This window comes from Pyrgilauda ruficollis, unplaced genomic scaffold, assembly GCF_017590135.1.
Source record: "Pyrgilauda ruficollis isolate IOZ18807 unplaced genomic scaffold, ASM1759013v1 scaffold4, whole genome shotgun sequence".
Classification (NCBI taxonomy): Eukaryota; Metazoa; Chordata; class Aves; order Passeriformes; family Passeridae; genus Pyrgilauda; species Pyrgilauda ruficollis.
The window spans coordinates 6,903,419-6,914,738 of record NW_024525489.1 but is presented as its reverse complement, the minus strand read 5'-3'; the positions used below and the strand labels follow the sequence as shown (position 1 = coordinate 6,914,738).

Genomic DNA, 11,320 nt, shown 5'->3' with positions numbered 1-11,320 from the left:
TCTGGCATAGGCTGAAATTATTGTAGAGAATAGGAATTTAACACCAGAACCAGTAGTTCCAGAATACAGGAACATAACCTAGCACTGTTTAATTATTATCCCCAAGGGTATTTATCTTAATGATGGGAATAAATTCCTTGAGTAGAGTGTATCAAGCCGAGATTTTTAGACTGTGGTCTGTAGTATGTGTCTGCAGGGAGAAAAACTTCTCAACAACTACTAGTGACACAGTGCTTTCTCTGGATTTTTGCATAAAAAGGCTAATATTTTTTCTCCACAAATAACATACCTAACTACACAACTCATCTTCTTCATCCAAAGAGTAAAAACTCTCACCTAGACTCCATAAACATTATGTCTCAATTTACTGATTAAAGTTTTTCTTGTTTTCAGATCTTGATAAATGTGATCTACACCCTTTCATCCAGAGAACTTCAGGAAATATAATCTCCTAAGTCTACTGTTTCAGCTAAATCACATTTTGAATTAATTTCCCAGGACCTTTTTTCCTTTTCACATCAACCAAGCAGCTGTCTTTACCTGTGAAGCAGAATCATGTCTATGGCTTCTCGGTCAGCAGGGAAAAGACAGAAGATCTCTGAGCAGCCTTTCGTTTCAGATCCACCAACTGGATTACCAAACAAAGAGTTTTTCTTCATCCTTTGGAGGAATTCTTGGTCATCTGTCCCAATGTTCTCCTCTAAAACACTTCTTAAAATGTTCTTTACTGAGTCAGAAGCAGTGAAGTCTCAGTGACCAGAAGTTACTAGTATGCTAACCAATGTCACCTCGCTTTTTTTTCTTCTTCTTCTTTTCTTCTTTTTTTTTTTTTCTTTCTATCTTCCAGTCTGTTGTGGTTTATGGTTTTCCCTTTTGTTTCTTTCTCCCATATGTTGCTAAGAGACAATGACCAGTAAGAGAGACAAAAGAAGTTGTCTCAGGAAGGGTGCAGCCAGCTAGTCTCTTAGCTGCGTGAGGGGGGTGGGTCCCTTGGAGCCCAGATTTGGGCTGGGAGGAAAGGGGCTGGGGCAGCTCCTGGTGCTCTTGCTCTCTTGGCATTTGGAGGGGAAACAGGCTGTGCTCACTGTGGGGAGATTATGCCACCACCGCTGGGTTCCACCTCCTGCTGCCTTCTTCTAGCAGGAGCATGACTGCTTGTGGGAGCAGTCATTGCACTGGGACCTCATTAACACTCTACCTCACTAAAAAAGGACTTTTCCACCATCTGATCGGATGCCTCAGGGGAAACCCTGGGATCACAAACCCTTTCAAGCCACATGGAAGCCTCTTCTGGCCGTGTCTGGGAGCTGCGCTGCCTGCCCAGCCCTGATGTTTCTCTGCTCCGGGGTTTTTGCTACACTGTGGCCACACTCCCCCTGCGGGCTGGGACGCTCCACAGCTCCTGCCACAGCTGCGGAGTTTCTGCTAGAGGCCGTGAGCCCGCCCTGCCGTTCCAGCCGCCGCTCCGAGGCGCCTGCTGCAGCCCATCTTTCCGCCGGCCCATCCCGTTACCGCCTGAGGGGGACGCGGCCGGACTCGCGCCGCAGCGCCCCCTGCGGGCGCGGGAATCATCGCAGCTGCCCCGCCTGGCCAGGAGCCACCAGCGCCCCTGCCGGCTGTGGCCGGAACTGCACCGACGGGAGCGCGCCTGAAGAGCGGCAGAGACTGCGCTGGGCTGCTCGGGTTCGCTGATGCTGTTTATCTGCCGTGTTCTACACACACAAACGAGTAAAGAACTGTGATTCCTTTTCCCATATCCTTGCCTGAAAGCCCCTTAATTTCAAAGTTATAATAATTCAGAGGGAAGGGGGTCATATTCTCCATTCCAAGGGAGGTTCCCGCCTTTCTCAGCAGACATATGTCTTTCAAACCTAGACACAGTCCTTCGCTGTATAATTTCTGGTCCTTATTGTAAATAATGTTGGCATTTTTTATTGTTTCACTAAAGTGAGCTCTCAGGGGCTCTAGCACAAGGTTTCCTCTCTCAAGGTTTTGGAGGGCGCAGCCTCCTTTCATCCTCATTCCCGGATGCATGTTGCCCTCTTCCTTTCCCCATTGGCCGAGGTACTAGTAGGGTACAGCATTCCCAAACCGCCTGCCACGTATTCCCCCCTTGAACCTACTGATTTTACCCCAAAATTCAGAAGTTCATGCTTCTGCAGACCCTTGTCTGTTTCAGGAGCCAAGCTGTCTGGGCTCTGCAACAAACCTGCTGGCCAAAGTTAGTAGAGACATTAAAGACCCATTTCAAAGATGTTAATGCCCATAGCTCCCCCCAAATTATTTGTAAAGACATTAGCTTTCCTCTCAAGACTGAATTCTGTATTCCATGAAATGATGTAACGCTGCAGATAAGCAGTAACATTGCAAATATTGTCTTACAAGCTGGAACTCATTACTCAGTGAGCAATGTTGAACATCCAGGACTTAGATAAATAACAAAAAATGAGGGTACATAACATTCAACAACTGAGCATTTTGCATCTTGACGATGAGACAACTCTTTCCAAGAAAAGTGTAATTGGAAATAGCTGGTCAGTCGATCTGCCTTTAGAGTAATTACTGGCAAGTTACAGCCAAAATCATTACATGGTTTTTGCATGAAAACATGCATTTAATTTCTAGGTACCTCAGTTAATGTTTTATGTCACAGCAACAGGTTAACTTGGACACTAAAACGAAGCATCAATTCAGGTGGCATCTCAGTAAATATATGCAAGCTCAGGGAGACATTTACTATTGATATTCGGTTTAATGACGTTCTTCCCTCTGCCCGTCACTCCCAGGCGATGCTGAGATTTCAGCGAAAAGGCTGATAGCAACCAGCAGCTTTCCCAGTCCGGCTCCCCATGGCTTCCCTAGCGTACACGCCGGCCTGCTACGCTTTCGGGAGGGTCTGGAACCCCTCAGGGGCTCCGAAGCTGCAGGGAAGCAGTACTTGGGTGGGCAGGGCCAGCAGGTCCCGGGGACCGGCGCGGAAGAACTCCCGGGAGTGCCGGCCGGGAAACGCGGCGCTTCCCGCCACTTCCTCCCGCGCGCCCGCCTTCCGCCGGGGCCGCTCCCGGTTGGCTGCCGGGCGGCCCAACCCGGGCCTGCGTGGAACGGCCCACCGGCGGCACGGGGTGGAAATTAGCAGCGCGCGGGAGCCTGAGCGGGCCTTTTCCGAGGCCGGGCTCAGCGCCTCCCCCCTGAGCAGAATGGTTCGCCCCCATCACGTGGGGCCGGCGGCGGCGCAGTGCCGGCGCGCGCCTCACGTGCTGCGGGCGGTCATGGCCGCGCTGCTGAGCTCCGCCGGGCGCCTCCGGGCGCTGCGCCCGCGCCTCCCGCCGCTGCTCCCGCCGCTCCTCCGCCCGCCCGCAGCCCCCGCCCCACCGGTCGGCCCCGCCAGGTGAGTCTCCGCTCCGCCGCGCTGCCTGGTAGGGTTGGCGGGGCCGGCTGAGGCTGCGTTCCGCACGCCCAAGGGCACTGCCGGCCATGCCGCCGGGCCCTGCGGCGCCGCCCGCCGTGGCTGCCCCGCGGGCTCCGAGGCAGCGCTCGCCCCAGGCCGGCCCGGCGGCCTCACCGCGTGTGCGCGGCCTCGGGGTGAGGGCAGGGCAAAGGCCGCGCGGGAGCCCCGCTGCCCTCAGGCTGGGCGGCCTGGGCTGCCCGCGCTTTCCGCCGCGCTGGGCTCAGAGCGGAGCCCTGACCTCCGGGTGACACGGCTGTGGGGGAACACGCCGTGTGGAGCGGGCGTCGAGGAAGAGGGGAAGACTAGAGGAGATAAGCAGTGATGGAGCGGAGTTATTGTCCCGTGAGGCGTTCAAGAAACGACTGGACGTGGCACTTGGTGTTCTGGTAATAGCTGACAAGGTGGCGATCGGTCACAGGTCGGACTTGATGATTTTGGAGGTCTTTTGCAACCTAAATGGGTCGGTGATTCTGTGACTGACTTTGGGTACCTGCACAGTTGGAATCTGGTCTTCCTCTTCGTGCTCTCAGACTCTGCTGTGTTTCCTGTGAGGAGGCACGGCGAAATTTCTTTGCCATGGTTTTCTCTTCCTTCTGTCATGCGGGTAGGGTGGAAAACTCAGCCTGTCCTACCCACCTGTATGCATCCCTGCTGCGGTTTTGACAACACCTACATGTGGTTGGTGCCCTGTAGGAAGCTTAGAGACACAAACCTTCATTAACACAGCTTCAGACACAGATTTATGAGTTGATACAGGGGCTTAGTGCTACCCAAGTTGTTCTGTCTCTTGTGTCACATTACATTTCTAATGCTTTTTTTCTTACACCAAATTGTACTTAATTTCAGGTATAAATTTGGTCATATGTGGGATAGTTCGGTGATCATGCTGAAAACTCTTTTGAAATTTTGTGTACATTCCTCTTGTCCAGTAATTTCACTCCTAAGATAAGTTTTCACTTAAAATCTCTCTGTCGCACTGCTGTGTGTTTAGGCATCCTAGTGCACAAGTGATGATCTAGAGTCAAAGTGTGAAGCAAAGGTAATACTGAAAACTGAAATTTCATGTATTAAGGATATGATCTAAATTAATTTTTTTACCTTAAGTAACTATTGCTTTTTTTTTTTTTTTTTTTTTTTTTTTTTTTTTTTTTGCTTAAGCCTTAATTTCTGGAACTGGACCTCCTTTGAAGAACTAGACTGGCATATGGATAACATTTGGGCTTACTGTACTGGCTGTTCAGGTCTCAAATTATTTTGAGAGTGAAATGCAGTCTGTTTGGAATAGTAGGAAAAGACACACTCAGTTTTAAGATTGAATAAATAAACAGGAATAATCTAGCATTTTGCAAGATAATTGTGTAAATAACTGTGTTTCCATGTGCTTGGTATAGTCACTTTAGCATTGAACATAATAAAGTCAGTTCAGAGGCAAGTCTGACTACCATTACAATAAAGGTTACAGAAAAGTTGCAAATCTGTGAACTTCTTTAGAGATGTGAAAGAGCAAGCAAAACATTCAAGCCAAGGTTTTATCAAAGCATCATGATTGCTTTGATTTTTAATCTAAGCTTCTTCAAAAAATGAGTTAGGATAGTAGATGCATGTTCTATTGGTTGAGAAGCATTTCATAGCAAGTCAGATTTAAGACAAATTTATTCTTTCTCTGCTATGAAATGTGAAATAACTTGAGCTACACGTCATCACTCTCCTGCCATGCAATTTCATTGGAGATAAACTTCAGCAGACCAGTACAACAAACTTCAGATCTACAAGAGCAGACTTCAGCAGTCGGCTAATTTACGTGGTACAAATGGTTTACTGGAGCTTATAAAAGCTTCGCTGGGGAAAAAATGCCTGAATTTGCTGTTAGTATCTTTCAAGAATGGTATAACAAACCTCTCCACTGACAAGTGTTTGGAGTAGATTTTTGAGTTAACATCAGGATATTTTTGGGGGATTTTATTCTGCATACTATAGGTGATGATATTATGGTTTGATATTACAGCTTTCTGTGTTGGGAAAGTCAGTGCTCAGAAATAGGGTCTTGGCTCTATTCTGTCTGGCTCTAAATCAGGGAAGGAGAACAGTTAGGCTTCTAAAGCATATAGATCATTGAAGTATAGCTGAAGAGGAAAATCAAGGAGAATCAATAGAATAACAAAATGAAATCAAGCTAGCAAACCTGCTCCAGTGTGGGCTCTTCTCTCTAAAGGCACACAGGTCCTGCTAGGACCCTGCTCCTTCACGAGCTTGTCTCTGTTCTCAAAACTGAACTCGGCATAAATCCAAAAGACAGCCCCATACTTGCTACTTGGAAGAAAATTAACTCTAACTCAGGCAAAACCAGCACAGAAGGTGCTTGTAAGAACTCTTGCCTTTTGATCCATTGTGCTGTCTTTCAAGTATGTTGGTAAGATAGGAGAGTGAATATCCTTTTAAAAAAGGTTTCACACTGTGGGAATGGATTTGATTATGTCATAAATTAAATACCCAAATTCTTGGCTTAGTGAATGGTACATTTTAATTTTTTGATTTTTTTAGATTAGCTGCAAACAAGTTCTTTTTGGCTATTCACTATCATACTCAGCAATCCATTACCAATGGACAGAATTGTAGGACTGAATGCTTAATTACATTAGCAAAATGATAGAAGGAAGTCTTCAAATGCAGAGGAGGCATAGAGTAGACTTGCTTTTCATAATACTTTGTTGTAATAAAGTTGCATAAGCTGTGCTGTTGTAGTTAAGTGTTTTAATGATGGATATAAAATGCCTAGATGCTTCCCAAGAAATCACAGAATCTTAGAGATGTTAAGGTTGGAAAAGATTTCTAAGATTATCAAGTCCAACAGGTGACTGACACTGCCAACTTCACCACTAAGCCATGTCCCCAAGCACCTCACCTACCTGTCTTTGGAACACTCAGGGAAGGTGACTGACAGTTCCCTGGGCAGCCTGTTCCAGTGCTTGACACACTTTTCAGTGATGAGTTTTTTCTGAAGATCCTAAGTGTAGTACAAAGCAAAGGTTTTCTGTTTTACTTCTTGGTGAATCACTTAAGGAATTTGTTAGCTATACTCCAAGAAACACAAAGTTTGTCAATCTACACAGAAAGACATTAATTTTTCTCTCTGGTAAGATCTTGCTGTATCTCATTGAAATAACTATATGGTGACCTGAACATTGTGGCCTTTTTGTATAGCTGATCATGGCTAACAGCACAAATACTGTTTTAACAGTCATGTAACTCATGCTGGGATCTCAGGTGGTAAATTTAGTGTTATATTTACTGAATTTAGTGTTAGATCTAGAGTGCTTTTATGTACACTAAGGAATTCTAACTCACTTAAGTTTGCCATTATTCTGCTTCAATGATGACTTTATTTGGAGAACTATTTCATGCAGTTTATGCCTATTTAGTTTAGAAAGAACGAAATATTCAATACTTTCCATAGAACAAGCACAGCAACTACCTTATTGTGGCTCTATTGATAAAGGAAGGCAAATGTCTAATATTTATAATTAAACATGTGGTTATCTTTATATGTTTATACAAATATATAAACAATATATGAACAAATATATCGCTGAATATATAAATATAACTTTTTTTAAATGTTTGGAATTGATCAAGTTTTACAGAAAGTAACCTTTCTGCTGCTGCAAGGGGAAACATGAACATCACCTGCTTTTTGGGTTTTGGGAAAGATGGGACTTCTTTTACTCAGGCTGGTATGTAAGATACATTCCTATCGGAAATTAAAGGCACTGCCTTAAGTCTGCTCTAGCAGTGTAAAAGAAATAAGTATGTGGATACAGCACTGGGATTCCTACTTAAACCCTTGTAAGGAAAAGAATTTTACTGGTTGACTTGATATAAATTTCTCCATGCACACTTCATCTCTGCATCAGTTTTCTGTGAGTTTATCTTCAGCTGCTTTCCCAGTGTCGTAATCTAAACTGGAGGTGGAGTTACCACTTGTTTTGGGATTACAAATGCACAGGTAACCTTTCCTGTGTAGGTGAGGGCTGCCGTTGTAGAGACAAAGCTGAAAATGGTGTAAAGGCTCCAATATCTGAAGGCTACTTCTAATCTTGTGATTGTGGCAGTTGTAGAGAGATCATTTCATAGGGCTCAGTATATCCTTTTGAGGGTCTCCCAGTTCTGAAGTGTAGTAGAGAGAAATGACATATTGTGGGGAAGAACCAGATTGCTCATTCCAACAGATCTGAAATTTACTGTGCAGCTCTATGTTTTTGCAAGTGTTTTGCATAGAGAGAATCTTAAAATGACATTTGAAGGTAATAGATGAAAGTAAATACTTGGCACTCATTGCAGCTCTTAGGGAAGTATGTTTTGTTGTGTAGCATAGCATTTAAGTCTGAAAAAAGTGAATTAAAATAATTTGGAAAATATGATTACATCATAAAACTGTGTAATCAAACACCTAGTACTGAGGCAGGATCAGGAATATCAAGGTCATGCATGATAGATTTTTTTTTTTTCCCCCTCCTAACCTTACTTTAGAAGCTTCCAAATGAGAAAGCTTGACTGAAGTATCCTGTTCAACTATTTTGTTACAATTGATATCACAACCATTAGTATTGATTGTGTGATTCCTGATGGATTAGGTTCAGTTGCTTCTGTGTTTGGAGAGTGGGATGGGATAAATGAGTCCTTTGGGTCTTTTATACTTGTTTTTTTTTGGTTTTTTGGTTTTTTTTCCCTGAACAAACACACCATGATGGAGAGATAATTTTCTGTATTTTAGCTATGCTCCTGTGTTTTGGAGCTGAGAATTTCAAGTCTTTTTGCTGTGAGACGTTTTGTGCTCAGCAATGCCTCATTTTCAGTACTCTCTGGGCTGCACTGCTTAGCCAATTGTGCCCCATCTTAAATTTCTGCATTTGTGTTTTGTCCAAAACATACAACTTCTTGTGTTCTGTATTGAAGCTATTATTGCACATGGATTGTGCCAGTTGTTTCCTAGATGGGTCAGGAGATAACTTCACTTAGACTCCCCACAATATTCCCAGTTCTGCAATGAACTGTATTTTAATTTTGTGTATGTATTTAAAATTTTCTTTACACAACTACTGCACCCATACTAGAAGTACATTGTGTCTCCTTGTTTTGCTTATGAGCAGGTTGTCAGTAAAGTGGTGTCAAAAGCCTGTACGTCAGTCCGTATTTTTTTGTTAGGCATCTGTTTTTCCCACAACTTCCATGGGTTTTTCAGGGTAAATCCAAAGGACTGGAGTTTGAGTAAGATCCAGTAATCTGCTTTCAATATATCTTAATATTTTCAGGAATTATTTGATTCATTCTTCCATTTTCTCACCTACGCCCCCATCTCCTTGATAAAATTAGAAATGATAGTTAAAATTTCCAGATGGTTGCAGTTAACATTTCTTGAAAGCCCAACAGTGTATGAGCTGTCATTTTTTCCTGTGAAGAGGTAATTTCTAAAATCATCTTTATTAAATTTAGCAACTTTTCTTGCTGCCTTTTTAGATCACTTCCTGACAGAAATGGTTAACATGGCCTTCTTGATTTTTATCCTTGCTTTTTTTCTATTTGTCTTAATTGTTTGTTGTTTTTCAACTACTGAAAATTCAAGATTCCTGATGCATGGATAACTGCCTCGTTTTGTTAGTGTCTTTTTGTGTTTCATAGGGAGGTTGTCTACTGTTCTCCTGCTGTTTGACTGAAATCAAACCTAATGCTGTGGCCCTTAATTTATGTTTGTCTCTTTTTTTGGAAGCTGACTTTCTGGTCTGCTCAATCTTTCATCTTAAAAAATAGTGAGCTCTTTTTTGGTATTTTTGGGTTTTTGTGTTTGTTTTTTTTGTTTGTTTAAATTTTGAATTCTTAGTTGATTTGTAGTGCTACATACCAGATTCAAAACAGTAGATGCTGCAGCTTGATCCAGCTTTTGAAGCCACAGTTATTTTTAACAAATTCTTATTATGGGATTGGCTTAACATTACACAGCACCTTAGTGCTAAAGGTGTAATTCATTCAAATGCTGAAGGCCTACATGGGGTGAAGTACACCTGAGTCTTACACCAAACATTTCAGATTGATGATGATAATTTAAGTGGATGCCAGTGAAACTTTGAGTTCCTCAGGTTGTTTTATCATCTCATACTGTTTTCACCTGTCTGTCTCAAAATTAAACTCGGACTCCCATATTGCTATTCCTTAAAATGTCTTTAATCAGCATAAAGTAACAGAAGCAGCAGTACCTTATTAGGTAATATTGGGAGGATGTAAATAGAAATGCTCAATTCTGCTCACCTTTCAGAAGGTGAAGTTACTCTATGAAAATAACATTTTCATATAAGTGTGTAGTGTTTTTCAGTGTGAAACTGTACCAATTGATACTTTATAAATAGCGTAGTGCTAAATGCTAAGCAGGAGGTTTTAGTAGCAAGTGAAACTTAAGAGTCTTGTGCTGTTAACCAGCTTATGTTGAGCATGCACATACTGTTTTTATCTTTACACTTCATCTGATGGTGCTGTGCAAGTGCTTTAAAATATTTGTGACTTCTGACAGGTGGAGACTGTTACAAAGATGGTTTTCTTAAAACGGTGCAGGACTTAAGAACTTAGATACCAATTGTGTGTATGTATAATGTATACCAGTGCTGTATGTCATAAGATACTGTTCAATAATTTGAAAAATACTCTAAAACATTAGGTTTTTACAGGGAAAAGCATTTCAATTCTAATCTGAAGCACAAGAGTTGTCTGCTTGTCCTTTGATTGTTAATGGAAGTTAAAGTATAAATTTCTGTGTTACAAATACAACCCTGTGTTGCTAAAGCTTCCAGAGCATTTTTCTAGCCTTTCTGGAAGTATTCTGAAAAGCTTTCAAGTCGCTCTTTTAATGGGTATGTAAGAGTGAATGATGCAATTTTCGTTTTTAATTTATATCTTTAAAAAATGATAACTTGCAACAATTACAGTTTCATTCTTCTAGCTATCCACTGGCTAGCTCAAAGTTGAGTATTGCTATTTATGTGTTATAAGGAGTTATTTAAGTTCTAGGCATCTCACTTGTTTGTTAAATCCTGGAGGATAAAGTTTGTTAAATCCTAGGATACTAAACATCAAAGTTTATTATCTTACTGTTATTCTTACCTTGTGCTACTGGATTTTATGCTAATTAGTTTAATGACTTCTGTTTTCCAAAAGTACCCTGTGTCTGGTTATAGGAGGCAATAGAAGAAGAGGAAAAGGAGGGAACGAACTGGGGAAAATGACACCCTTGGGAATACTTTTAGTGAGACATGACATTACTAGTAGCAACAAAAAAGTTTGTTGTTAATCTGACAAGGTGCTTAACAAGAGAAGTAGTGTTTCAGAGCTTTTTTCCTTTTTTGTTTGTTTGTTTTTATTTCTAGTTTCTCTGACTTTAGGTACTTTATCATTTTCTTTTTATTCCTGGTTAATTTTGGTGGGTCGTGGACATCATGAGCTGTTTCCACTCGAACCTGACGGAACAGTAATTTTACTTTTTTGTAGAAGTGGATAAATTGGTATTGTGCTCGGTTAGTGAGTGAAATAAACTCACAGAGGGATCTGAATAAAATGAGAGCTAGCCCAAAAGAATTGGTGAGAAATTGCATCTATCAGGAAATGGAACTGAGACTGGGGGAGGGGATCTGTCCTTTTTTATCAGTCTTTCTTCCCTTCTTCAGTTTTTCCTTATACTTTCCCTAGTGAAATACCATGCAGATAGTTAGCTGGGCTCTGGAATATTCTTTAAGAGGAAACTTTAGAAGATAGGGCAATGTAAAAATTGTGTTCTTGAAAAAGTTAATGCCAAATAATAGTGATGTTCTTCATTATTGAAGGATTTTTTAA

The 11,320-nt window shown here is 42.1% G+C and overlaps 1 protein-coding gene across 2 annotated transcripts in view; it reads left to right on the top strand.

Moving 5' to 3' along the window:
* Positions 1-3,182: 3,182 nt before the first annotated feature.
* The window catches only part of LRPPRC (leucine rich pentatricopeptide repeat containing), an 86,499-nt gene continuing 78,361 nt past the window's right edge, over positions 3,183-11,320 (top strand). For both annotated transcript variants that reach the window (XM_041477097.1, XM_041477096.1), the window contains exon 1: positions 3,183-3,388. In XM_041477097.1, the coding sequence (XP_041333031.1) occupies positions 3,198-3,388 (191 nt within the window). In that variant the 5' untranslated portion in view covers positions 3,183-3,197. The remainder of the gene's footprint in view (positions 3,389-11,320) is intronic.